Source organism: Amblyomma mixtum, chromosome 6 (genome assembly GCF_055824585.1).
Source record: "Amblyomma mixtum isolate Tamu chromosome 6, ASM5582458v1, whole genome shotgun sequence".
NCBI classification, from domain to species: domain Eukaryota; kingdom Metazoa; phylum Arthropoda; class Arachnida; order Ixodida; family Ixodidae; genus Amblyomma; species Amblyomma mixtum.
In genome coordinates this window covers 137,170,656-137,197,299 of record NC_143017.1, presented here as the reverse complement: position 1 = coordinate 137,197,299, position 26,644 = coordinate 137,170,656, and the positions used below count along the sequence as shown (strand labels likewise).

Sequence of the window (26,644 nt, the reverse complement as noted above, 5' to 3'; positions counted from 1 at the left end):
CCAGCGCACGTCAATGAACCCCAGGTGGTTTCAATTATTTTGGAGCCCTCCACTACGGTGCCCCTCATTACCCGTGTGTCGCTTCGAGACGTTACCATAATTTAGAATTTTAAGTTTACAACCACTTTCTTCTATAACGTCTGCAGGCAATCAGGGTACGTTAAATAAATAAATAAATAAATAAATAAATAAATAAATAAATAAATAAATAAATAAATAAATAAATAAATAAATAAATAAATAAATAAATAAATAAATAGTGCGCTCCTGATTTAACGTGCTGGCAAATCCGTGAACTCTTCTTTTTTTGAAATGTGCCAAATCCACTTAAAGAAAAACCAAGAAAAACGAGGAAGTTTTTTATGCGCACGAACCGTAGCGCTATCCAAGCGTTTTATTATATACTGTTCATGTTGGTTAGAGCAAATACCACGATTTAATGAAAAACTGACAATAATTTAGTTTAAAAATTTGCATTTTACTTTTTTTTTTGATGTGCAGCTTTGGACTTGCCCTAGTTTTGTTCAGAAAACGACTTTGTACAGTTGTTTTCAAGTTCTGTTCATGAAAATAATGCTTAAAAACGATTGCGCTGTCAATAAAGCATAAAACAATTAGAACATTATTTGTGTGCAATCAGGGTCACTGCAGTGCTTGAATACAAGCAAATGAATGCGAATGGCAGGCTTCTCTTGCAAGCACTGACATGATAGACTTCTTTTGCAGTGTTCACATTTCGGCAGCTGAAAAGTAAACCGGGTAACATGCATCGGATCTAGAATATATTTTGCCTCATAGTAGCTTTCTAGATTCAAGGGTGGTAGCGAAATGGTAGACTCGTACAGGACGCTGAACGACAGGACAATGGCTAGAATTCTCGTTTCCTGTGTGCCTCTACTCTTTCGCCTCTAATAATGAACTAAGAAAGCCACTGCCAAATAGCCCAAGGAAACGCTTTAATGTCCAATGCATAGCAGAGGGGCCTCTTTGCTTTATCGGCGACGGGACTATCATCGTCTTCTGGGATCAGACCTTCCAACGACCTTTTCTTATCCTTCTTAGTCGATCAGAAAGTAGCGCTGGGGAAGGAATAATAAATGTCACCACTCTCCAAAAATATGACCTATGAGGCGCAAGCTACGAATGAAGGTTGTCACGAGTGAGTTTGCTGCATTTTGATCCTTAAATCAGCAAGATCTGGCAAATTTTTTATTTGAAAGAATTTGCGCGCAGGTTTTCGAGGCGTTTCTGGGCATCTTTAGTTCTCACAACTTATATTAAGACCTATGAATTAACTTTCCACTTCAGCAAAAATTGACTCAGTTTCGGTTCCTGGTCTTGGCCAATTCCCCCTCCCCCCCCCCCCCCCCCAAAAAAAAAAAGAAGAAAATTACTCACGCGTTTAACATTGGAGTACCTTTGCCATAATGCACATGTGGGTCGCATAGTCACCGCTGTCGGGAATGTGCCATTTGTGGTTGTGTGACTGTAGTGGATGCGGGGAATTCGTGTTCATAGGAATATACTGAAGGGGATTTGTCTTTCTTGTCGGGGGACGGCGAAAGGTGTGCTAGTTTTTCGTCTCAAGTTTGCGCACGTTGCTTCTTGTTCATAGTGTGCTGATTTCAGTGCGATGTGTCTGAAAAGGTTCAGGGGGTCATTTAATCGCTGACTACGAGGGGCATTGCGATAACATTGAGCCTCGTCGTGCACCATTATGATATGCCATAAGTAGACTTTGCACTGAGACTTTGCGCTCCTTCATAAGTCATGTCCTTGACATGCGTATTCGTGATCTCTCATCACGCCTCATGAGATGACGTCACACGGTCCCCCGGGTCTGAACTTGCCCGCTAAAGGGGGTCGAATCGCAGGGCTATCCGGCTCCCATAAAATCCCATGCATTTTTCGGCTGACGGTTAGACTCCCTGTTGATGGCTGACTCAAGTTGCGACTAGTAGTTCTGTGCTTGATCTCACGCATTTTCGAACGTAACAAGTCACACCGGGCAAGATGGTGCGGCCTTCCTCTGGGTGTGTATACCAGGTGTTCCACCTAAATGTTACCAAGCTATTAAAAAAACACGAAATGTCCCATCCGCGTGGAACCAACTGAGGGATGTTTAGAGCGGCGTGACCTAGACTGTAGTAATTTTTTCGTTGTTCAAAGTTGAATAATTAGTTGAGCCTAATTAGCTAACGTTTAATTACGGACTTGAGGAACAAAGGGTCAATATAAACGTTGCAGATCGCTTTGAAAAACAGCTGTCTGAAACGTTTGCATCAAGGTACCGTTTACGTAGTTTTCTTAGCGGCCATAAGCGATAACTCCCACAATAAAAAAAGCTTTCACGTGACAACGTTGCCACTTCCACGTCCCAAGACGCGTCTTAGAAAGCAAAATTCATTTTTTTTAAATGCTGTCCCCGATTAGTCTTTGCGTGCACATTAGGGCAGAGATGGGAGGCAGCAGCTGGTCACGTGATAGCTTTCTTTTAAGGCCAATTAATGAAGCTAAGTATATCGTACGGTTCCGGAAACAGCGCTAGCAGTTTTCGAGACGATCTGAAACTTTTCCTTGGACACTTTGTTCCTTAAGTCAATAACTACAAAGTTAGCTAATCAGGATTAATTAATTAATTAATAATGCTTAGTTAATTGGTTAACCTTGAATAAGAAAAAATACTGCAGATTAAGCCACGTGAATTAACTAATAAGGGTAAACTAATTAACTTTGAAGAAGCAAAAAATACTGCAGACTAGGCCACGCTACTCTGAACAACTCTGTTAGTTTCACTGGGGCTAGGACACTTCTTTTTTAAAAAACCTTGGTTACATTTTGCTGGGATGCCTGGTATATACACACACATGCAAGCAAGCCAAGTACTATCAGAGTTCTGGTTACAAATCAACTGAACTCCGCTTTACAATTCCAATCCTACTCGAATTCTACTCTAACTCTATTTTCTTTTCTTTTTTTTTCACAAAGCCTTGCCTGTGCACGGTAGAATTTTGCCCCAACGAGACTTCTAGGCCACCGCATAATAAATGCAGAGAATATCATCTAAATTCGCACCAGAGTAGCCTACCCCCCACCCACTTCCCTTTTGCTTTGTAGTGCATGCGTGCGTAGTTTTTATAGCACGTGCGCAAAAGTGGCTTCACTGAACGCATGTCACAACTCGTAAGCTTGATTCGTAAATTTGGTAGCCCTTTGTGTTTAGATTTCTGTGTCGACACTCTTGACAGTAAGATTTTCACCCTGAAAAATTACACAAGCAGTGACTTACTTCGTAATCAGAAGGCTTGTGGTAGAACTCATTTTTTAGCTAATTACGGGTGCACCAAAATGGTCGGGCGCTAATATCGCGTTACTCACGAATCCTAAGCAGCGCTTTTTGTAACAGTTTTGCATGAAGACAGCTTTCCTGCGCTGTGTTGCCGCGCAAGTTCGTCATTCGAGATTTTGTTCGAGTGCGGCCGGGCTGAACGCTTAATTCGTCATAACGCTAGCTTATTCAACGGTGTTCTAAAGTGTGTCGTGCGTCACAGCACACGACGAAATGTGACGCGCGGTTAAATATTGAGTTTTTGTGCTATTGAACATTTTATGCGGAAAACTATGAGCACTTTCTACTCCATATAAGCGTGAAGGGCTCCATTTTTATATGCATTGACTGGTTGTTTTACGTGGAAACAATGTTTTCCTTCCCATTTTTTGGCCTTGTGTGCCTTTCTTGTCACACTTAATATTATCTTAATAATCTGATAATCTTAGATTATCAACAGAGGACGGACTTAAAGAGCTAGTCACTTTTCGAACGACAATTCCCATAGCTGGCTGCGAATAGAACTTCAGGTTGGACTGACGTTTGTAATTAGATCAGTTTCATAAAATTTTAGCCACCTTCCTGAGCTTTAAAAAAATGCTTATAAAATTTAGGAATTCAAGGCTTGAGCGTTCATTTATTTGTGAATTGGAACAGCAGCAGTTCAAAACCGTGAAGAGAAACTAAATCAGCAGTCACAGCTAGTCTTTCAAAAAGCGAAAAGAAGAAACGAAGTAAAGGCTCATATTACCCTTTACTTCGTTTGTGCATTTTGATCAAACTTTTTTTTTTTTCGCTCGAAAGATTACTTTAAGAGTTGAGCGTCGGCTCTACACATATTCCATTCAACACGCCACGCTGACTTTTCTCCGAAAAAAAGAAAGAAAAGCTTTTCACAGGCCTGCTAACTTTGGAAAGAAGTAAAGAATAACGAACTAAAGGCAAAGCGGCGTCGACGGCGCATTTGAAAGAGGGCACTTAAACCCCTTTTCCCAATCCGCTTGCCTTTGGGCTTTGGGGGCCCGCCGGGGGCTTTTCCCCGCTTCGCCAGGTTCGCGCCGTCCATTTCTCGGTTGGTCACGTTTTTGCGAGACTCCTCGAACAGAGCGAATCAGCCCCGAGGTGGTCGGGCTTCGTTATTTCGCGCCGGAGGAGAAGCGGCCCGGTTGCCCCGCCACCACCCCCTTTCTCCCCCCCCCCCCCCCCCCCCCCCCTCTCTTCCTCCTGCGCTTGACTTCTTGATGCCTCGTGGGCCGTGTGAACTCTCGGCGCGCTGGTTCAACTGGCGACCGTGCGTCGAAGGCCCTGCTGTGGACCTTATTATTCGCGTATTGCTATGCCGCTCTACGAAGCGCCGCGTATTTCTTGCTTTAAGCCCAGCTTACTTGTTTTATGTTTTATTTTCTTTTTGAACTCGGGAATCATTCCGAGGCTCAACGCTATCGCGTGCGCTACGTTCCGGAAACGGACCGCTAGGAACGAACGGTTTGCGTTAGGGTCCAATCTACATGTGCCAGTCTCCGGAAACTTCGGTCTGTGTTCTCCTTCATGGCGGTGCTGTTTATGCAGTGAACTGAAGCAAAGTCTGACCGAAGGGGTGGGGGAGGCTGAGGCGCAGAAAAAAAATTGCGGAAATAGTGCACGGTTAAGCTTACTCCTCAGAGTGTTTCCTGATGGTAACTAAAAGTTCCGTCGCCCATGGTTCTCTACATTGTCTCCTCGTAGCATTTTTAAATTGTCTTTTGCAGTTCTACTGTTAGATCAAGGTATCGGTGAAGCGCGGCGTCCGACACCACGGTCTCAATTCCGTACACCTCGACTAATTTTCTATGCGTGAAAATACGCACATGCTAAAAAAAGCAAATGCTCCTCGCACACGAATTGACTCGTTTTATTCTCTTTAATCGCCGCTGTGTTAGCGCTCGTTCTTTGTTAACGCCAGGTGAATTACCTTGCCATTGCTCTCTGTTTGTATGAACGCGCTCCGGCCTTAGTTTTCTGGCCACCAACGCCACCTAAAATTCAATAGTTCTACTTACTACGTTTACCGTTTCGGGTCAAAGCACGCCGATCGGGAAATTTTCGCCATGTACGTCCAGACTACTCAAGGCTGGCACGCCACTGGAGGATCGGAACTGGCGAGTGGGATGCGCTCATTGGCGCACGTATCTTTCAGTAAGGGTACAAACTCGGATGACCATCGCAGATACACCTCGCTAATACGCTCAGCAATGAACGCCAGAAGCTCATCGGACGCTAGTGCAGCCACTGTATGGCAGTAACTGTAGAAAGGTAAAAAGCAAACAAAACTCAAAACTCGAAGCATCAGAACTAGCCGGCAGCAGTTGCAAGCGCAAAAACTTTCATAGAAAACCCCGACTGCTGGGGAAAAAAAAAGTGCCCTACTTCCTCGCCCGCCTTCAAAAAGAACGACAGCTGTATTTATGTGCGTCCTAGCGCTCCCTTACCGTGGAATTCCAAATGGGCGCACCTTCTTCCCCGACCGCATAAAGACGCTTACTGACAGATCATGCCTGGATAGCCCTGGACCTCCAATGAGTGCCAATTATCTAGTGAGAGGGCCATGGACTCAGCAGGGAAAAAGGGCACTGGGAGGCAGAGAATTTGCAGGGAGGCACCTATAGCTGTGCAGTTGTTGGCTCTGAGGATAAGAATTGAGTTTTGGAGAGTCCAAGGCAGGAAACACCGCTGCGCGCTCATCGGTGACATTCAACTGAACGCGGGGGCTTGGCGTTTTGGTTCGCAGGAGCGCCCGAGCTGCGGGCGACCTGGCGCCGCAGCTAGCGCGCCGCATCAGCGTGGGCGGCGATGCGTCGGCACCGGAGCCCGTACCCGGGTTCCCGGCTGAGCGCGCTGCGGGGGGACCCCGCTCCTCCGGCGCGCGGCAGGGGCGACGCGGCCGGGGACGACGACGACGAAGGGCCCAGCCCGCCGCTCTGCTGCCGAGACCGCTCCAAGTCACGCTCAAAGTCACGCTCCAAGTCCCGCTCCAAGTCCCGCTCACCGGAGTCCCAGGTACGACCCCCCACCTCTTCTCCTCTCGTTCGAAGCTCTTTGACCCTCTCTCTTTCCCGCTCTCTCTCTCTCTCTCTCTCCCGCTCTCCCGCTCTGCTGTTTCTCCCGTTCGACACATCTCGCCTGGGCCATTAGGCAAGTTCACCAGCAGTAGATGCTCAGTGACAGTTTGCCATCAGTTCGATCTGAGCTCTCTATCAGTTCGCCATTAGTTCGTCTGTTTGTGATGGCGAGGGGGAGCAGACCTTCTTTCGGTATGTGTTTTCAAGAAGCTATGTCGCTTTTGATGTGCTGGCGTCTTTCATAACCCTGCTGCACTTCATCGTGGAATGCTTCACTTTGGACGCCGATGTTTCGTCCAAAAACAACAACAACAACAAAAAACAGTTGAATCGAGCAGTCTTCGTATTCTGCTTTCAGGGGTCTCAAGAATAAGCGGTTGTTTTTCTAGAGAGATGGAGAGTTGGTAGAAGATGTTTTAAGTCTCAAGCACCTTGTTTTTCTGAACTCTCAACTTGATGTTTTCTGTTGGGTACAAAAAAAAAAAAAACTACCTTGTTTCACCGCTATGCAGTACTGTACAACAGACAAAGCACGCTTTACAGGGGATTGGGTGCGAGAAGTGGTACACGTTATGAGACGCAACACGAAGATTAAGATGTTGAAGGCGCAGTAATAAAAGGTGAGAAACAGTGAAAGGCAGAGGAACAGGATCGTATTGCTTGGACTTTCTAGATGACTGAAGGAGACATGAGTGAGAAGGCTGTCGAGAAGAAAATGTGGACGCTTGTCTGCAAAAGCGTCTCCTACTTAATCGAGACGCGAGATGCTGTTTCTCTATTCTGGTTTACCTCTCACGGGTTGTTGACTGATTTCTTTGCCTGCTATATTTAGAAGGCCGGGGATTGTACCTAAGAGCAGGAGGTGTTAACGCGATAGTGTTAGGGGTCCCTTTCAGCGAGAAACCCGGTGTCGTCGCGGGCGGTGTGAGTGAAAAATACCCTGAGAAGCAACCTAGGTGCTCCACCTATGTCACATGACCTTGTAATAAGGGAGTAATTACTCATTGGCATCCACCCGAGCGCAGCCATACGGCCGAGCGCAGCCATCCGTATGGCTGCGCTCGGGTGGATGCCAATGAGTAATTACTCCCTTATTACAAATCTACTCCACCTTGGGGGATTCCCCTAAACATTTGACCAACACAGTTCCCACTTCAAGTTATTGATCAATTCGCTCTCGTCCTACCATAAGCTTGCCGTCCTGGTTAGCTCAATTGGTAGAGCGACTGCTCCGGTGTAGCGGTGGTCCTGGGTTCGAACCCCGGACCAGGACGAATTTTTCTTTCACTACGAAGTTTCTGAGAAAGCTGTATAGCTTTCCTTTGTAGCCGTATGGCAGCGCTCGGGTGGATGCCAATGAGTAATTACTCCCTTATTACAAATCTACTCCACCTTGGGGGATTCCCCTAAACATTTGACCATCACATGACCTTGTGTCGTTATCGCAACCTGCCTAATAGATTGTGAGAAAACTACCCATCGTGGCAGGTGCCAGTTAATTTAATGAGTGGTCGCGAGGTGTTGCTCGGGAAGAGAAAGCTGGGTCTCGCAAAGCCACTCCGGTGGCAGCACCTGCCCACGCAAGGCAGTGGCGCATCTATGAACCGCTACGCCGCTGAGCAGTGAGTAGTATGAGGTATCCCAGCGATCTATGAATGTAAAGTAGAGAGTGACCGATTCCGCATATATATGGGCTTAAACCCATTACCGGTATCGCGTCGTGCCATTAAGGCAGAGCTCAAGTGTCCCCTACAGTTTTTTCCCGCTTATATTATAGGAGTACGAATTTCGCTTATAACTGCGTCCGACATTAAAGTGCACAGTTTTATAAAATTTAACTGAAAAGAAGTTGTAAATGCTGATAAAATGACCTATTTAGGGCATGTGGAATTTGCCGGATCAAAATGCGAATCATTGTTTGCGTATGAAAACGTAAGGTTGGCCGCGCGCTCCTTTTCAAGCAAGCGGCTCACACGACTCATTCTTACGAGTAAATTTGATCTTAACAAAGTCCGGTCTTATTTTTATCAGAAGGTAATGAACACTGAATAAAAATAGAGCAAATCGGGTGATAAAAGCTCGCAGCAACGGCTTTTCCTCACGCATGACATACATTATGCAGTTAGATTTTATCTTTTTCTTCTCCGATCTCTCTTATCATCGCGTTTTTGTCGCTCCAGTCGTCCGTCCATCCGCACAGACAAACTATTGTAAATGCCAACCTGCCCTTGCTCTGCACCGGTACTAATGCAGTGCACAGGTCCACCTATGCACTTGTGTAGACGGCGGATGCAATAAAACGGGTGAACATCCTTTGTACAGCTGGCGCTCAAATATGCAGGCTTCACTGAGAACCCATATTTGCCAGTACAGAGTTAAGTTTGCCTGAATTGGAAGAGAGCACCGACTATTACAGCCTCGAAGAATACATTGACCTCTATGGGAAATCCGTTAGGAGAAGCACGACACAAAGTTACCTTGTGTATAAAGGAATAGTCGACTACATTTGTGTTGTAGGATAATTCAGGGGAAGCATGGAATAGCCAGGAAATATGTTTTTGGCACTAGTGCTTGAGCTTTAAGAATGTTTCAGCAAATTTTGTACATAGAATTCAAATAATTTTTCGACGTAATTCGCAACTTCGAGAGGCTACCTAAAAACCGTCAATATTTTTTTCAGCCGCCGCGGTGGCTCAGTGGTTATGGTGCTCGGCTGCTGACCCGAAAGACGCGGGTTCGATCCCGGCCGCGGCGGTTGAATTTCTTTGGAGGAGAAATTCTAGAGGCCCGTGTACTGTGCGATGTCAGGGCACGTTAAAGAACCCCAGGTGGTCGAAATTTCCGGAGCCCTCCACTACGGCGTCTCTCATAGCCTTAGTCGCTTTGGAACGTTAAACCCTATAAACCAAACCAAACCAATATTTTTTTCGCGGTCTATATTACGACGCTGTGGCCAGAGAACGCACAGGACACCACAAGCCTGCAGTAAATGGAAGCCGTAACTCCTGAATTCTCTGCTGCTTTTATATTTGCATTTGTGAAGAAAAGCCCTAGTCGCCATCGTACGAGTCATGGAGCACGTACCTAAGCTGAGCGACCGAAGAGCCAAATATTTTCGTGAAAGACAGCCAGTGAATTTAAGAACTGAAGCATACAAAGTGAGCCCAGAACCAAGGCCTCACTCAGGCATTTTTAAAAATCTTCTGAACCTCGCCAGAAAAAAAAAAAAAAACACAAGAGAGACGCACGGTAACTTCCCAGTTTTTCCGTTGTGTGCCACGCTCGTGCAAAGGGTGAATGAGGGAATTCAAGCGCAAGATAATTTCTCCGGGCACCCAAAAGCACGTAGGGCACTCGAGGCGCCACAGCAGTCGGCAGTATGCGTTGCCATGGCAAAAACAAGCAGCGGCTGTAGCGGGACATACGAGCGCTGTTATGTGATTAAACAGAAAAGTATGAATAGAGTCCCGCATTGCCATCAACTCATGGGAGATTGCATTAGCCCTTTTGAGTAATACGAAGGGAAGAATCGCACTCCGCCTAATTCTGTTCAGAAACATCGCTCGGCGTCGTCGTACTTTCGTTTTTTTTTTTTTTTGTACGGTCGTTCTCTCCTTGCTTCCTCTATCTCTGCAGGGAAAAAAAAGCACTCTCTGTTTTATGCTTTGTTCCGAAAACGAAGACTTGTCGTGTTGCCGTTGGATGCGCGATTAACCGCATCTTTTGCTCATTGTGGCGCTGTCCTTTCATGGATCGATTCCTCAGCGTTAAGCCGAGAAAGCTGCACTAGTTGGATCTTCGAGGCGACCGCGCGAATATAAGCAGTTGGAGTGGGGCAGATAACGAGAGGGGCAATGAAGGCTACTCCATCTAATTTTTTATCACAGTAAAATTTGATTGTTTGGGTTTTTGTTGCTCCGTTGAAAACCGTCCGGTGGCGAAAGACGTATTTATTGCTGTGGAATTTCGAGTTGAATATTCCCGCCACTCGACGCAAACTCGTGACACGAATGATGACGTCGAGAGTTATGGGCTCTGGGACCGCTGCTTGGAAATGGATACAGCTGGGGTTCATAGTAGTCTGGACCCAAACATCCGCGTCAAGATTTAGGTTCTGACGTCACCAAAATTTGCTTATGAAGACGACCGGTGTCCACTAGAATAACCTTACTAACGATGTCGTTTTGCAGCCAAACGTGAGACTATTTTTTTCACACCGTACCTGATCATACATACTAATAAAACATGACATTCATTTTTCTCCTTACTTCAACTCGTATGTTGTCTTCTTTTCCCTATTTCGCGCCTGTGTATTTTGTATTTCGGCTCTTATATTTATATTAGTGCACGTTAAAGAAGCCCAGGTGGTCGAAATTACCGGATCCCTTCACTACGGCGTCTCTCATAGCCTGAGTTGCCTTGGGACGTTAAACCCCAATAAACCAACCAACCAGCCAACCAATATGATATTTATATTGTTTGTATTTTGTGCTCTGAGAGTTTCTTCTTGCTAGAATTCGTTTCTTTAGTTTGCACTTTTTGCCGCTTTTTTCCTGTGTATATGTATATGTATTACGCAACCTGGTAAAATCGCGAAAACGGGATTGCAGTATGAATAAATACAACAATATCTGCACTTAATTTATTGCTTTTTCTGGGCTTATGGAAGCGCCGTTGTAGTGAAAATAACTTCCTTTTTATGGAACGCGGTAATCTGCCGATAAAGGCTAACCTGAATTTGTCCCCAATGTCTCTTTAACGTTTAGATCGGGTCTGCGCTCAAAACGACAAGGACACAGAAAGAGACACACACGCAGTGAGCCTCTTTAATACCAGGAAGGGAAGAACAGGTTGGTCGAAAGAACGCACCATTAATTTGATAGTACACGCTAGAATACAGGGTGGCGAAACTGCAGAAAAGGGAGAAAGTAAAGGGAGGAGACCCGCCGCGGTGGCTCAGTGGTAAGGCGCTCGTGTACCGAGCCGGAGCACCTGGGTTCGAACCCGACCGCTGCGGCCGCGTTTCGATGGAGGCGAAACGCAAGAGGCGCCGGTGTGCTGTGCGATGTCAGTGCACGTTAAAGATCCCCAGGTGGTCGAAATTCTTCCGGAGACCTCCATACGGCACCTCTTTCTTCTTTCACTCCCACCTTCCTTCCTTCCCTTACGGCGCGGTTCAGGTATCCGCCGAGATAAGTGAGACAGTTACTTGGCAGCAGCAGTCACGGCGATCGCACTGTTTTTCTAAGCGCGTACGTATACTTTCACCGGTTGCAGTCCGCACATATCAACGAGTGGTGTGATCTTGGCAGCCGCCGGAAACGACGACTGCGCCATGACTGGAAACGAGATACTGCGCCATTCCCTTTCCTCAAAAACCAATTTACCAATTTAGAGGGAGGAGACCATGCCATAAAACACGGATGCACGCACGCAGGCAGGCAGCTACACGCGCACACACACGCACGCACGCACGCAAACACACACACGCGAACGCGCTCGCGTGCACACACGCACACACACACGCACACGCACGCACGCACGCACGGACACACACACACACGCACGCACGCACGCACGCGCGCACACACACACACACACACACACACACACACACACACACACACACACACACACACACACACACGCGCGCGCACGCACGCACGCACGCACACACACACACACACACACACACGCGCGCGCGCGCGTGCACGCACGCACGCACGCACACGCACACACACACACACACACACGCACGCACGCACGCGTGAGCACGAACGCGCACGCAAACGCCCTCTAGGAAACATGGCATAAAAAAGCTTTCAACTTGTACCAAGGAGAGAGGCGACCGGCGTATATTCATTCGGGTGCAGAATGTCGGATTGTGGAAACCGACTACCGTGTGGGCGCTTACTCTGAAAGTATTAATTGCATTGGCCGGGGAAGTTAACAGGTGAAAGTACTCAGAATCATTACATGTGGCTGATTGCATTTTGGAAAATTAAACGTTCGTTTCTCTTTCTGTCTGTTTACGTTAAAGGTTTCCTTGCCGGCTCTTGGCTTTTTTTCCCCCACTCGTATTGAGCTTATGGCCAGTAACCTCCACGGTGAATTTCGCAATGGTGGCCCCGTTTCTTCGGCGTCCGTTTTGTGAACCGAACTCCGCGGCACTGATTCCCGGCTCAGATAGCCCCAAATGGCAGCAGTTCATCCACGTTCCTTGATTACGTTGCCTTTCATAGCCAACTCCTCCAGCCCGGGATTCTAAACTGCCAGCTGTTCAAAACCAACGCTGGCACATCAAAGACGAGCATGTGAGGCGTCAACTGGCTTCGGTTGAAGCTGCGCACCGTACAGAATGTTTTACCGCGGAAGCTGTATATGTACATTCCCGGCGTCGTTGTCTTCGTCGTCCGCACACACTGCACCCGCGCACACAACCCCACCAACACATTCATCACATTGTGCGAAACTCCTCTGGCGAGCACCCTAAAACCCCATGACTGCTTAGTGCACACAGCTACGTTAACACTGTCAGGAAAATGAATTCACTAAAGCTTAGCCGTGGCTCTAATGCGAATGTAGCGACATAGACGCAACAGACGCCGCATACCCTTACCCAGAGTTACCGAATATACCGACTGGCATCGGTCTTTCGCACCAGCCCACCTGTCGCTGAAATTCGCGAGGGTAATCGTTCGGTGAATTTTTCAGCTGCGACTTCCGCTGAGTGGCCGGCCGCTTCCTCGCTCGGAGGCGTTGTGATCCGTGCTGCGGTGGATGGTCAGCGCTCTTTCGCCACTGCATCTCTGACCTCTAGGGTCGTGCAACCGCTAGATTGGATCCGTGATCACACCGTAAAATTTCCATCTTCGCCGGAAGTGATGGCGTTGCTTGTTATCTTCTTCGCCTTTCTGTTGCGAATTCGATGCGCCAGCTGCGTCGGAACCGCTCCAATAAATTCGGAAGTACGAGTGGTATACCGTTCCTTAGGCTTGGCACGCTCCAGCTGCGGGCAGAAACTGTTGGTTTTTGACAGAGAAACAGGAAAAACGTAAGGAAATGAATAAGGTAACTTGGAAACTTTGAGGAACTTGACGACGAAACGGGGAAATTTGTGGAGACGACAGGGAAGAAGGAAAAGCCGCATAAATTTCGCACAAGAAGGAAACGATGAAACTTGACGAAGAAGATCAGAATATCCTGTAGACAGAGGAATTTGAAGAAAGAAAGGGTAAGGGTGGAGGAGGGGAAGTCATGTATGCGTAATCATAGGGAATGAAGTGGTGTGAGCGCGTATAGAAGAAGCTCCCAAGGGTGTTCTTGAAGCCAGTAACTATTTTTCCTATGCTTTGCTTCCACGCATGCCTCTCTATGTTGCAAGGCATGATACCCTCTTGGTGATGCAACGAGAGGGAAATTTTTTGCACGGTCATCGTGGACAGGATAGCGCGGGCAATTCGCCTTGAAAATTTAGCTTGCGGGAGGATTTCCTGCCAGCGCCTTTCAGGTTGGCGCAGCTTTTCGACTGTCGTCGAAAAATATGCCCGCACCACAGTGTACCCACTGTATTGAGCACAGGTAACAAGTCGAGTGAACGCGCAGACTACGGTCTCTTCATAATCGCAGTATTCATTTAACCGAATTTTTTCCTTGAGACCCCGATTACGTTATTTAAGAAGATTTAAATCGACAATAATTTGTTTATTTCATAGAGAAAACAAATCAGTGCAGCCGTTGGACGATTGCTGCAAATAGTGGTAGCAGCAGGCCATGGTACAGCAGATGGAGCTGGGTTATTGATGAGTTCTTTAATAGCGTACCGTACTGTAAGAACTCGGTAGCACGTCCGAGGAGTAAAAGAAAAACGAAGGATAAAAAAAAAAAGTGAAAGAAAATCGAAGCGGATGCCTTGAAAACAGTAATCCGTTTTTCTTTACCACTTTAGCCTTCGCTTCAGCTCCCCTCTAAGACGTATGTACTCGGCAGAGGAAGTCTTAGAGCCAGATCGAAACGGAGAGAAGGAGCAGGAAGAAGAGAGAGAGAGAGAGAGAAACAGAAACGAAAATCGCGAGGACGCGAGACGTCGCATCGGCTTTAGGCATCGCCGAGAGTCGCAGGAGTCAGTGATGCGCGCATTTGCGTCGCAGCTTCCTCAGCGGCGGCTTTCGGCTGCGGTAGAAGCAATTCATGAAAATATTTCCCGGCCACTGAGCGCTGGATGGTCTCGGTTCTGGTTCGCTTGAACCGCCGCTCGCGATCCGGCCGCACATTCCGAGCGTGAATTCCGAGTCTTTTGTTCTTTTTCTTCTGTATTCTTTAGCGTTCATTTGTTTGGATGCAGGAGATCAACCACATGAGGAAAAAAAAAACAGAGACAAAGGTGGGAGGGGGTGGGGGGCAGTAGCGAGGAAGCGATTGAGTGCAGCATAGACATTTCCGGCCGGGCTATAGCGGAAGTACCAAAGTCGGCCTAACGCCTAACTGGTGACGACTTAGAGGGCAAAGTGCGGCGCGGGTTGCTCGCCACATTTTGTAATCTTCAAAACTGCGAACGAATAACAACATGGCGTGGCGCGCAAACCGGCGCTACTCTTCAATGTCTTTCTCTCTCGCTACTTGGGAACGATTTTCGTGGCTTAGAAGCGGCAGTGCGGCTTCCCTGACTCTCAATTCGAGCGAGTGTTGCGCAGTTGCATAAGTCAGATACGAGACCCGCTGAGTTTTAAAGGCGAACATCAACTGTTCCGAAGGACACTAGCAGGTGCAAGATGCCTGTGTCGGATAATGGAGCCCCTTGAACAGCAGCAATTTCAAATTACGCAACATTTAGGCTGTGTTGCGTAATGCGCTGAACTCAGAGGCCTGATGCATGTGTGCGCTGTGTAGATTTCTTTTTGCGATTCCGCTTGATTTTGTTCGCGAACGTGTGAGCAATAACTCGTGGATGTTCTCGGGTAGCGAAAAAGGCTTCTCCTATTGATCCCTAGTTAGTGATGTCCTGCGGCAGCTGTGGACTCTCTAACCCGCCAAGTTTCTTAATTTCATCCGTCCACCTGGCTGTGTGCCGCCACCTACTACGCTTGCCTTTTCTTGGAATCCGCTACGTTACCCTACGACACGATCGGGCATCCATTGCCCGCACCATGTTCTGCTCGTGTCCATTCACGCTTTTTGATTTCAGTGTGGTTCTCATTAGGTCGTGTTTTTTTCCTTCACCCACTATTCTGTCTTACTGTCTGTCAACAGGACTCCTATAGTTTTAGTTTCTGTAACTCGCTCCGTTGTCCTGTATTTAGTATCAATGCATTTCGTGAGCAGCCTACTTGAGTGTTTCGTAGCGTCAAAGTTGTACACGTCCCCAGTGGAAACTCTGGAAGTCTAAAACTATCGGGCTACATACGACACCCCGCTTTCTTCACAGACAGTTTCGTTTTCCGAGGACCTCGCGCTTTGACGACAGGACTCAGCAGTGCCTCCTGCTTCTCGCTGCCTATATTTGCTTTTTTTCATATTTTTATCTCTTGTTCCAGTCCATTTTCAATACCTCTATCTTCCTGCAGCGGGCGATAGCCAGTTTTAATAATATCTTTCTGTTTTATGACCGCCTTTTCTTTTCTAGCTCTCTCTTTGTCTGTTCCTTCCTGTCTGGCTTTCAGCCGGGTTAGGTGAGCTGTGAAGCTATCACACGACCACCCCGAAACTACCCACCTTTTTTTGTTCCGAGGTTGAGAGCGAAAAATGCCTATTTACGACGGTACGCATCCGCTTTGGCAGAAGTTTCTTGAAGTTAAGAGAGCACAAGACTAAGTTGAGGAAAGAGAAAGTCCTCACAACTAGCAGCCCGTCCACGTCTTTCTTTTCTACGCTGTTAACCTCAAAGTGCGAACCAAACAGCCCCAGTTGTGGTTCTGCCAAGAATAGGTGACTTGATAGAGCAGACAGGACCCTGCTGTGGAGAATGAGAGCATGCGGTGGCAGCCATAGGGTCTACTAGCCCGTGAGCGATGTTTCTTCAGATAAGCGGGTTATCACCCGATGGTGAAGCGGTTCAATTATTCTGTGTGAAAACGCGCAAGGAGGATGTAGGTGTTGAAGAAGGGCGTGCAGTGGCTGTTGGACACGAGGACAAGTCGATTACGCGTTTTTTTTTTCAGGAATAACTACTACAGACGACATAATAAGGAATTCCAGGTCAATTAATAACATGGAGAGTTTTCAGGTCGCATGAATTCGAAAGTGCTTGAAACGCTGGGGAAGGTTCCGATGCCTGCAAGACAACCAGATGCGCCTTTCAGGCCCAAGGCCTAACTGTGCAGCGTGCGTAGATGGGGCAGAAGATGATTCACAGTGTAATAACATAAATCCTTTAAGGCAGATGTGTGCAGTAGTTCTAATTGAACCGTACCCTTAAAATTGTACCTGTGCTTGGTGGTTAGTATACTGTGTTCCGTCACCTGATGAGGAAGTGGCTTGTAAGTATACGGTTGATACTGTCATGAAAATTAAGCACTCTTAAGGCTCTGCTTTTTATGGTGTTACTATACTAGGCACTCTGGGAGGGGCATGTGGCAAAAAAATACAAACACTGTGGTTGAATTGAGCACTAATGAAGGATAGTTACATTGACTACCGCGAAGTGCTGAATTTCATGTTGGGTTGTTAAAAAAGATGTGTCATTAGGACTGCTCAACCGCTTGCTCAAATAAAAAAAGAACTGTCTTCCAAGTGTGCGAGCTTGGACGAGTTGGGGATCGTCCATATCTAAAACAGCGAAACAGTTCTTCGAAACAGTTACGAACATTGAGCTGTGCGGTTCTCGTTTTCTTGACATTGGCCTATAGAGAAACTCTCAGCCGTGTTTCTGCCCAATCTGTAGGGATTCTTCACGAAATTTCTGACTTAAAGAAATTATCCATCTCCTTTTCACGTTCTCTCCTCCTCAATCTGTCGCTGGGCAGGTCTATTGCCGATCTTTGTCCTCCACGTGGAATGTCGTACACGCATTCTTAAACAATCGGGAATAATTAGTGAGATTCAATAATGAGCATTATCATCTAATTCTCTTGTTTCTTATCTCGGGATGTTATTAAGCTGTTCAGTTTTTATCATCGAATGTATTGCCCTCTCATCGTCATCCACTGCCCCGACTCACCTCGCCAATTGCTTCCTGATGGTTCACCGTCCAGCAGTGGATGGGGGGTCGTTACCGTTCGTGTCTGACAGCTGCGCAGTGTGCAAGACGTGCAATTCTTAGCTGGAGCGAGCTGCTCGTTCATTTTTAACTGGTGACATAAGAGCAGAATGAAAAACTTGCAAGAACTGTTACAGAAATAAAAATGATATAGCTTAAAAATAGAAATGCACTGCAAAAGGGTGGAGGTTTCGGAGAATTGGTAGCAATGCATTATCTACAGGGAGGGAAACGGTAGAAGCACTTCATCCTGTCTTTTCTTCTGCGTGTTCTTCTTGTGGTGCCACGACATAATGGAACATAAGGATAGATTAGAATGGAAAATAATCATAATAAAAATAAAAGTAAAAAATTGCGGAAGAAATAATTAAAAACCTACTTTAATATACTAGAAAAGGTGGCTCCTGGCACTGCCCCGATCCAAAGGGGATGTCAAAAACATATATCTATAATCAAAAGTCCGTCAATTCAGTCCTTTGCTGTGCCTACCATGTTCACCCGTCTCTCGACGCCCCATATATTATGTGCAAGAGTTGGTAAGTAAGATATCTGAGAGTAACTAGCGCAGAAGTGGAAGTCCTTGAGTCTAAGAGGTCCGAGGAGAGGGGAGGGTGGGGGGGGGGGGGGGGTGCGGGACGTTTTTATTGCGGAAAGTGTTGAGACAAAGCGTTCTCCACCTTCTCACGTCGGCGGTCAACCTTTATACTCTTTCCCAGAAGTGGCGCTCGGAACAGCCGAGGACAGCGTTTAAAAAAATTGAAGTCAACGATTTCGACCAGACGAGCCTCGCGGCGTTGTGTACAGGCGCAACGACCGCTCTAGCACTGCGGCAGCGGGATAACGCCGCGTCCGGCGCGGTACGCGCCTTCCCTGTACACACAAGTTTCATCCGGACGTAACTGACGCCTTGCTTCGCTTTACGCGCACCGTCCTTTTTGTTTTCCACCATTCGTTCCGTGCGTTTTCCCCGCTTTCCCGGTTTTCACGAGTGGCATTGAATTTCTCCGCGGCCACAGTGTGTGCATTAGCGCGGACGAAGCCAGAGCATCGCCGCCCGCTTTTCGCGCGAAGCTCGTCGACCAAGTCACGCACCATAAAACTCGCGCCGCGCGCGCTCTCGCCTCTTCTTTCTCGCTTCCCGGTCGATGGTGGCTCCTCATGCATCGTTCGTTCGTTCGTTCGTTCGTTCGTTCGTTCGTTCGTTCGTTCGTTCGTTTTCCCGTGGTTGGCTAGAGCGCCGTTGGCGTCCAGCGCCGCGCCCGGCCCAAAACGCGATTACCTCGTGCCGGCCGCTGGTCTGAACGTGGCATCGTCGCGGGGCCCCGAAGGCCTAATAATAATGCTTCTTTTCTTCTCTTCTTTTCATCCTCGCAGCCTGCGCGCGGTGCATTCATCCTCTCTCTATCCCGCTCCCTCTGTTCCCGCGGACGGTCTCTTTCGACGGCGACGACGACACTACTCATAAGTTTCGCTGCGAATAATTAATCACGAGCCTTTTAATTACCGCACACACGCACGCGAGCGAGCCCAGGGCCGCTTATACGTAGCGAGCGGCGACTGGAAGGTGAGCTAGGTTGGGGGGAGGAGATGGAGGAGAGGAGAGAGGAGTTCTTTTATTGCGCGCGCTCGTGCGAGGCCGGCGCTTATTCTGTCTCGACCGCCGCCACCGGCGCGGCATGCAAGGCGAACTACGGCGATGCGGCCAGTGCGCGAGCGAACTGCCTCTTGCGACGCGGTGTTTGCAGCGACCCGCAGACACTGGACCGTTAATAAAGACCGAGGGCAACAGTGGAGAAACAAAGCAGAAGCGAAATGGAATAGAAGATGCTGCAAGCGGAGAGCAGCGATGAAGGATGCTGGAGAGCGTTTCGCGCGGGGGAATGAAGCGGTTATCGCCGAGTCAGCTTGAGTTGCTGCAGGCACGGCGGAGTTGCTGTAGATGTGAGTGGGGTCGAAAAATTTTTGCCGTTTGCCGCTGATGGCACTGCGGCGAATGTTTTGGCTTCGGCTCCTCCGTTCGAACGATGAAGCCAAAAAGCAATATAACCACTAGAGTCGATCGATTATGGTGTTTTAATTACAGAGTGTAGCGTTTTTTATTTAAATGTAAAAAAAAAGGTGTTTCGGTCGTTTGAGTTTGATCGTGGGTAGCAGTGTCTTGGCTTGGCAACTCTCTATAATGTGCTCCTTTTGCGAAGAACGCACTTACTCGATGTATTACAATCGAACAGTCAATTTTAGGTGAAGAAGCGCTCCTTGATATCGGTGCCCGCGTTTCAGCATCAAGTAGAAAATATGCGACGATATCTTGTTCGCCGCATTGAAAGAAATTTGGAAGTCGCCATAATGATAAGCAAACTGAGACGAAGGGAAGAAATCTGCCAGTTTTATGGTGACAAATGTTGGAGTGCAGGAGACATTTACGGACTACACCTCGAAATATTTGCTTTACCATACAGATCCCGCATTTCTTATTTCTGGCGATGAATTTTTATAGCGCAAGCACAGCTTTGGCCAAAGAGCTCAGTGACGCAACGTGTTTGCGTCTACACAGAGTTGGGTCAAATACCCATTTTCAAGCAGTTCACCTCGAAAAACCCGAACACCAGTCTAGGGGAAAGCTTGTGTCACCTGTGGGTACCTGACGGCGCTGGGGATCGAACCCCGCACCTCCCGCATGCAGTGTGGATCCTCAAACCACTAGGCCACTATTGCGGTATCGTTACTTCTTCAAGCGCGAAAAGAATGTGGAGGAAAAAAAGAATATGAAGACATTATACTGCTAGGTAATCCAAAATTAACTCTCTGGGGTGTGAGATCTTTGGGTTTAGTTTTATTGCTCTGTTTTGAAAAAAGCATACCAATAGGGACGCTGCGTCCGGTAATCCTATCATTCACTGTAGATAAGTAGATAACCTTCAGATAATATCCTGAAATAAGAGAGTAATGAGCATCTTCCCGAACGCATTCACACGGCTAAAAAGGAAAGCTGTACAGCTTTCTAAGAAATCTAGCAGTTGAGGGACAGTTCGTCCTGTTCCAGCGATTCTCTCTACCTTGAGGGATTCCCCTGCACAATTTTCACAAATAACCTGCACCTAAATGTAGATGATTAAGTCGTAAATGACCTGTACATAAGATAGGAGAGTAGAAAGCCTGTTGGTAAGCTAACAAATGAACTCATGCTCAACGGTACAGTGCTGTAGCCAATCAGGTTAGCTTTCTTCTCTTGCGCCGATGCATCGGCTGCGTATCTCGTATTGCCACCTGCGTTTTTCCGCGAAAGTTTCCTTGAGACACGTTAGCGAAAATTGTGTGATCAGAAGCTTAAAGTGATGCACTTCTCAGACTAATTTAGATTACTATGTGCGCACCGCGCCCCTCTCTTGTATGCGGTGACAGCTTCGCGCTACAGTTAGTTCGCAGAATTGCCTGCGTGTTCTTCGAGAAATGCCTGAAATGGAATTCCTCGAAGCTATTCGGGATGCTAAAGCGTCCAGTCCTCTGTGGCCGCGGGAACAGACTCTCGCATACTCACTCCACTCTTTCAAGAAGTGGATTGCTCACGTGTACAGTCGTCTACGCAACTGATTAGAACGCTCGAACCGCGTGCTCTGTGTTGCATTTATAACAATCACTGCTGAATAGCGGGCCCTACGCAGTTTTTAAAGGCTATGACGTGTTAAACGTGATCCAATGCGAATGTAGGTGCACCATACGAACAGATTTCGAACTCTAGGTCAAAGTAAATGTGGGACGACTGTACAGTGTCTGTCAAAAGTATACAGCACAAGGTGTCTTTTTCTGAGCTCTGCAGCGCGGCTTCTCTTGCATACCCAGGGACTCTAATCTCAAGAAGGCGGGAAGAATTCAAGTCTTCAACCCTTACGAGCTTAGGAGAGTCCAATGCGCTTAAGAGCCCCGATACACGGCTTGGAAGGAAACCTTTTGGGCTGTATATTTTTAACAAATACCGTACATACGCTGCTGCCGCGAGTGAAGAGCACGAGCTTTCACTCGAACACCGGAATAACACAGCATTGCTGATTCAGCTCTCCTGTTCTCATTTGTCTCGAACGCATTGAATGACAGGAAAGCAGGCAGAATGGAACGTTCAGGATCGTGTTCTTGTATAACATGGTAATACTATAAAGATATATTAATGCTGTAGTAGACATTGCATTCTCTTGAAAGTTGACTCGAGCTATTCTTGACAGCAAAACGGCACGCACCTTGCAAATGAACGCGTGATAAAATCAAGTGATTACTGGGACTGACTGCCATAGCAGCTGAAACACAAGGCCACTGTGCTTTGACTTCCATTACTCACATTTTTTGGTGATCCGATCAGAAAATTTTGCTCAAAGTGGTTAGGAAAGTTAGCGATTTTGAACACGTTGGTAGGATTGACACCCTATGCGCTCTCACAAGCCACTGCTCTCAAAGCAAATCAGATAAAACCTTTAAAACATGAAGCTTATAGCAGCTTAATGAATGTAGATAGGATGATAATGGAAAGGTTACCATTCCAAGAATTTTTAAAAGATTTGAAGCGTCACGCTCGATCATGCATACGAGAGTTTTGAATCATGGTGAAGCAAGTTGAGCTTTCTGAAGTCATATTTACGAAAATTAACGCAATGACTGGCTGTCAGGAAAGCGAACACGCCTGAGTTCACTAAGCCTGCTATACGTGAGTGGCACATGCTAAAACAGATTATTTCTGAATTTTTTCCCTGCCCCAGCATAGTATTCGTCTTAAGGGACGAACGGCTGTTGAGCTCTTGACAAAGCATTTGTCAGTAACCATACAGACCGTCACACACGTCGCTGGGCAGTGCTTCGCTGCTTTTTGTAAAGGCAGCCCTAGTGACCAATTTTTGCTACGAAAAAGTTTTACCATTAATTTTTTTTATCGCTTTGCTCCTCGACACATACGGCACAGGGCATATCGCAAGTAGCACTTGCTGTGTCCTTTCCTTATGCCTACCATGTCTCGCCACGTTTCGAAGTGAAAGTGAATACAGACCACTGCGACAAGCCCCTTTGATGTAGGCCCGCTGACTTGTAAGTATTGTTCCCTACTTTCTGTTCGGAGTTGTCACTGGTTTGTTTCTTTGCGTCGAGTCGAGCAGGAGCCCGACGCCAAGATGCGTGAAGCTTGTTCTACGTATACGCGAGACTGCTTTTCCTTTTCTCCCTATGGTTTTCCCTTCGTCGACTCTCGCTCGAATTCCTCCCGAACAGAGCGACGCGTTCTCAAGCTTGTCTTACTTGCTGCTTTTCCCTGTTCTTCCGCCGACCGCCGCGCGCTTTCGCCGCTCTGCCTTCGCTCTTGTAACGACGACAGTGATGAAATGGTGTCGTGTCGCACCACTTGGCCGCGCCCGGAGGAAAGCGACATACGGGCTTCTTCCGCAGGAGGCCGTGCGCGGGCCATTCTTTTTGCGCGCTCACTCCCCCCCCCCCCCCCCCCTCCCTCCACTTTCTCCTGTTTTCCCCACGAAGCGACGTGAGCAGTTGGCTGGCCTGCTGCAGTTGTTCGTGGGCGGCGCGCCCTCTTGTATACGGGGGGAGGCGGAATCGGTTATCATACAAACACCGTAGAAACCATATCGGCTGTTCTTCGACGGTGCCTTCACCCCCCCTTCCCATTTTCGTTTTATTCGAAGTATACACGCTTGGAAAGAGTGATGCCTTTGCCGAAAGAATACTACCTCATGTTACGAGGTCTTCTCCGAGAGGAGTTCCACCTCATTGTGAAAGGGGCAGCCGCGACAGTATTTCTTCCTCGCTTGTAGCGGCTATTCTTGCGTGTTGCCGTTTGTACAAGAAAAAGAAAAGAGCTAAAAATTAACGAAAGTGCCTCTTGTGACTTTTTTTTTTGGCGAATGAGTGGATCAGAGAAAGTGCTCTTGCTCGCGCTGTTACGCAAAATGTCCTCCTGTGCCGAGACGCCGCGTTCGTTCCGCTGGTCTCGTGCGGTGGGAACGCTGTTAAGGTTAGGCCTCTCCAACGCCACACTCCAGGTCGCTGCTGAAGTATGCGCTTCCAGACTGTTGGTAAACGCTATCGGAGGGCTTGGGGCCGCCTTGAACTCGGTGCCGAATGACTTATACTGCACACTTTTGAAAAGCGCAGCTTCGATACTAAAAATAAGGCACTGTAGACTAAGAGCCCTGTTAGAGCTAACTAACGCACGAGTGCCAGGCCCTAACTGCAACCTCGATCCTGCCCTTATGTCTATAGCGTTTTCTGTAGCCACAGATTAACTTCACCAGAAACCATAGCGCCTCAGTTTCCCGTCTTCTTCCGTGAAATTCCTTTTTATACCTAATTTTTTTCCTTGTTTCCTTCGCCTCTCACCGTGTTCAGTCGACTGTAGGAAAAAGGCGTCCGCTTATGCGCAGATGTCTATAGTAGCAACACGTGTTGTTTCAGAAGGAAACGGGTTAACTTATGGTAATTACGACTGGTTATCACGGTAACGAGGGTTCATGCATGCAGTGGTAGCTTCGAAAATTGCGTCATGAAGTTTAAGATTGAAGTGGCGGACACGGAAGCTCTTGCAACATGGTGCATAGATAGCGCTTAGGATTACGCCACTACACATTCTTGACAGCTGTGAAATTAAACTGAACAGCCATCAGTTGACAAAACGCAGTGTCACAAGCAATGGGAAAAGCACCGCCAACCTAATAATAAATTTACCGCTTGATTTTTGATTGCGACTATGTATTCGAGAGCCTACGAATGAATAAAGAAATGAATTCATTAATTTCGGAAGAAAATTAACTCCATCTGCTTTGGGGAGGGAAGGGGTAAGGAGGCCCTTTTGAAATCCCAGGATTTGAAGGTGATTTTTTTTTATGATATTACGTCACCGCGAAGTCATATTAGGAAATCATATCACCAGTGTTTGTGCCTGTTTTTCGTGTGAAACATGTCATGGCTGCTGGAGGTGGCTACCGCCTTGTTCAACTTGATTTACATTGCAGTCACGGGCTTTGCGGCACCGATGCGATTTGTCGACTGAAGGCAGTTAGTTCAGTTTAGTTTCACAGCTGCCAAGAATGTGTGGCGGCTTGATTTGAAAAGGCCAGTGTTCTTAGATAATGTCCAGACAATTTTTGATCTTTGTTTTACTATTTTCTGTACTTTCTTTCCCTATCATCTCGTTTCAATCTTGTTCCTTCTCCAAAGAAGAGTAGACTGTCGCAGTTTTTAAATACTGTGGCAAAGATATCAGCCTTTTCATTAAAGAGCATTTTATTTATTTATTTATTTATTTATTTATTTATTTATTTATTTATTTATTTATTTATTTATTTATTTATTTATTTATTTATAAATACTGCGGTCTTGAACTACAAGACCATCGCAGGTGGGTACATGATTTGTGTAACACCAAAGGACAAAGAAAAGGAAATACAGCAGACAAGGCGTCACAGCAACGAAATTAGTACATCACACTGTACTGTATCAATTCACAATCTCAGAATATATATACTGCAGTCATAGAGCCAAGCATATAATTAAGTAAATCTAAACAAATTACTCATCAACCGGACATTCAAAATTTCTTCACTTGTTGCAGCAGCTCCTCAAAATGGGACAAATTATTCTCTTCGAATATATGACCAGCAAGGTTGTTCCATTCGGTAATGGTTCTCGGAAAATAGGAATATTTGTAGCAGTTCGTCCTTGTGGATAAAGGTTTTACGGAAAGAGAATGTCTCAGGCGTGTTGCATAACCACTAGAGTAACTAACAATTTTCGAGATGTCAATGTTGTATTGCCCATGAATTAACTGGAAAAAGAATTTCAAACGACAGATACGGTTTCTATCAGTAACGGATGGTAAGCCACTCTTTTTAATAAGATTAGTGATAGAGGTGCGGCCATAGGAATTATAAATAAATCTTACTGCTTTCTTTTGAATCCTTTCTAATTTGTTAATGTTAATCTTGGTATATGGATCCCAGATCATTACGGCATATTCTAAGATTGGCCGCACAATAGTGTTATACGCAAGGAAACGTGTTTCAGGAGTAGCGAACCGTAGTGCAAGCCTCAAGAAGAATATTTTGCGCAGAGCATTTGCCGAGATTCCTATACCTCCCTTTGCATTTGTCACTGGTCTTATGAATGTGAAAAAAAAGATGCCAGAAAAAAATTCGCGTCTTTTTTTATTTATAGTTGCCCTGAACGCGAATAACATCAAGAAATATATACGTACAGTGTGGGATATCATGCCCGCTCTCGGTCACGGTTGAGAAACGTTCTTCGGCAAAGCTGGCTCTCTCGCAAAACGAGTGATATTGCGGCGAAGCCATTTAGAAGGCGATTCTTCTTTGTTTGCGCATATTATCGTATCTTTCTGATGAACCCCGTTGTCATCATGATAAAAAAAAACAAAAACGGGATGTCAATACACCATGGACATTCTTGGATCACGTATTACCTAGGAATCCAGCATTCATAATTTTTGGTCAAATGTTTAGGGGAATCCCACGAGGCGGAGTAGTTTTTAAAAATGATTTGATTTGAAGTTTATTTTCTTTACTCACTGGCATCCAAGCGCTGCCTTACGGCTACAGGGGAAAGCTATACAGCTTCCGCAGAAATTTCGTAGTTAAAGAAAAATTCATACTGATCTGGGGTTTCAGGTTAGCTAAGCTGGTAGAACGACTGCTCCGGTGAAGTGGTGGTCCGGGCTTGAACCCCATGCCAAGAGGAATTTTTCTTTGACTACGATGTTTCTGCACAAGCTGTATAGTTTTCATTTGTCTGCACTACGCTTGATAGGATGCCAGTGAGTAATTACTCCCTTATTATTCATAATTTTTGAATGACAACTGCTGATAGTACCCTGACGTACACGCAATGCGTCTGCCATTTTTGGACAATCATTACGCATGCTGACCGCGTTCAGCAGCTGAGGGCCAGATGAGATGGGCAACTTGTGCAGCGAGAGCCGTCTGCGGGACACATTCCGCCACTGATGACCTCCAGCCCCGTTGC

The 26,644-nt window shown here is 46.7% G+C and overlaps 1 protein-coding gene across 8 annotated transcripts in view; it reads left to right on the top strand.

Annotated features, from left to right (window-relative positions):
- The window catches only part of LOC149340514 (unconventional myosin-Ia-like), a 153,001-nt gene that overhangs the window by 55,635 nt on the left and 70,722 nt on the right, over window positions 1-26,644 (top strand). For all 8 annotated transcript variants that reach the window (XR_016283615.1, XR_016283614.1, XM_089549308.1 and 5 more), the window contains exon 2: window positions 6,096-6,364. Coding sequence is in view for 6 of the 8 variants with exons in the window: in XM_089549308.1 (XP_089405434.1) it covers window positions 6,158-6,364 (207 nt within the window). In the remaining 2 variants the exon portion in view is untranslated. The remainder of the gene's footprint in view (window positions 1-6,095; window positions 6,365-26,644) is intronic.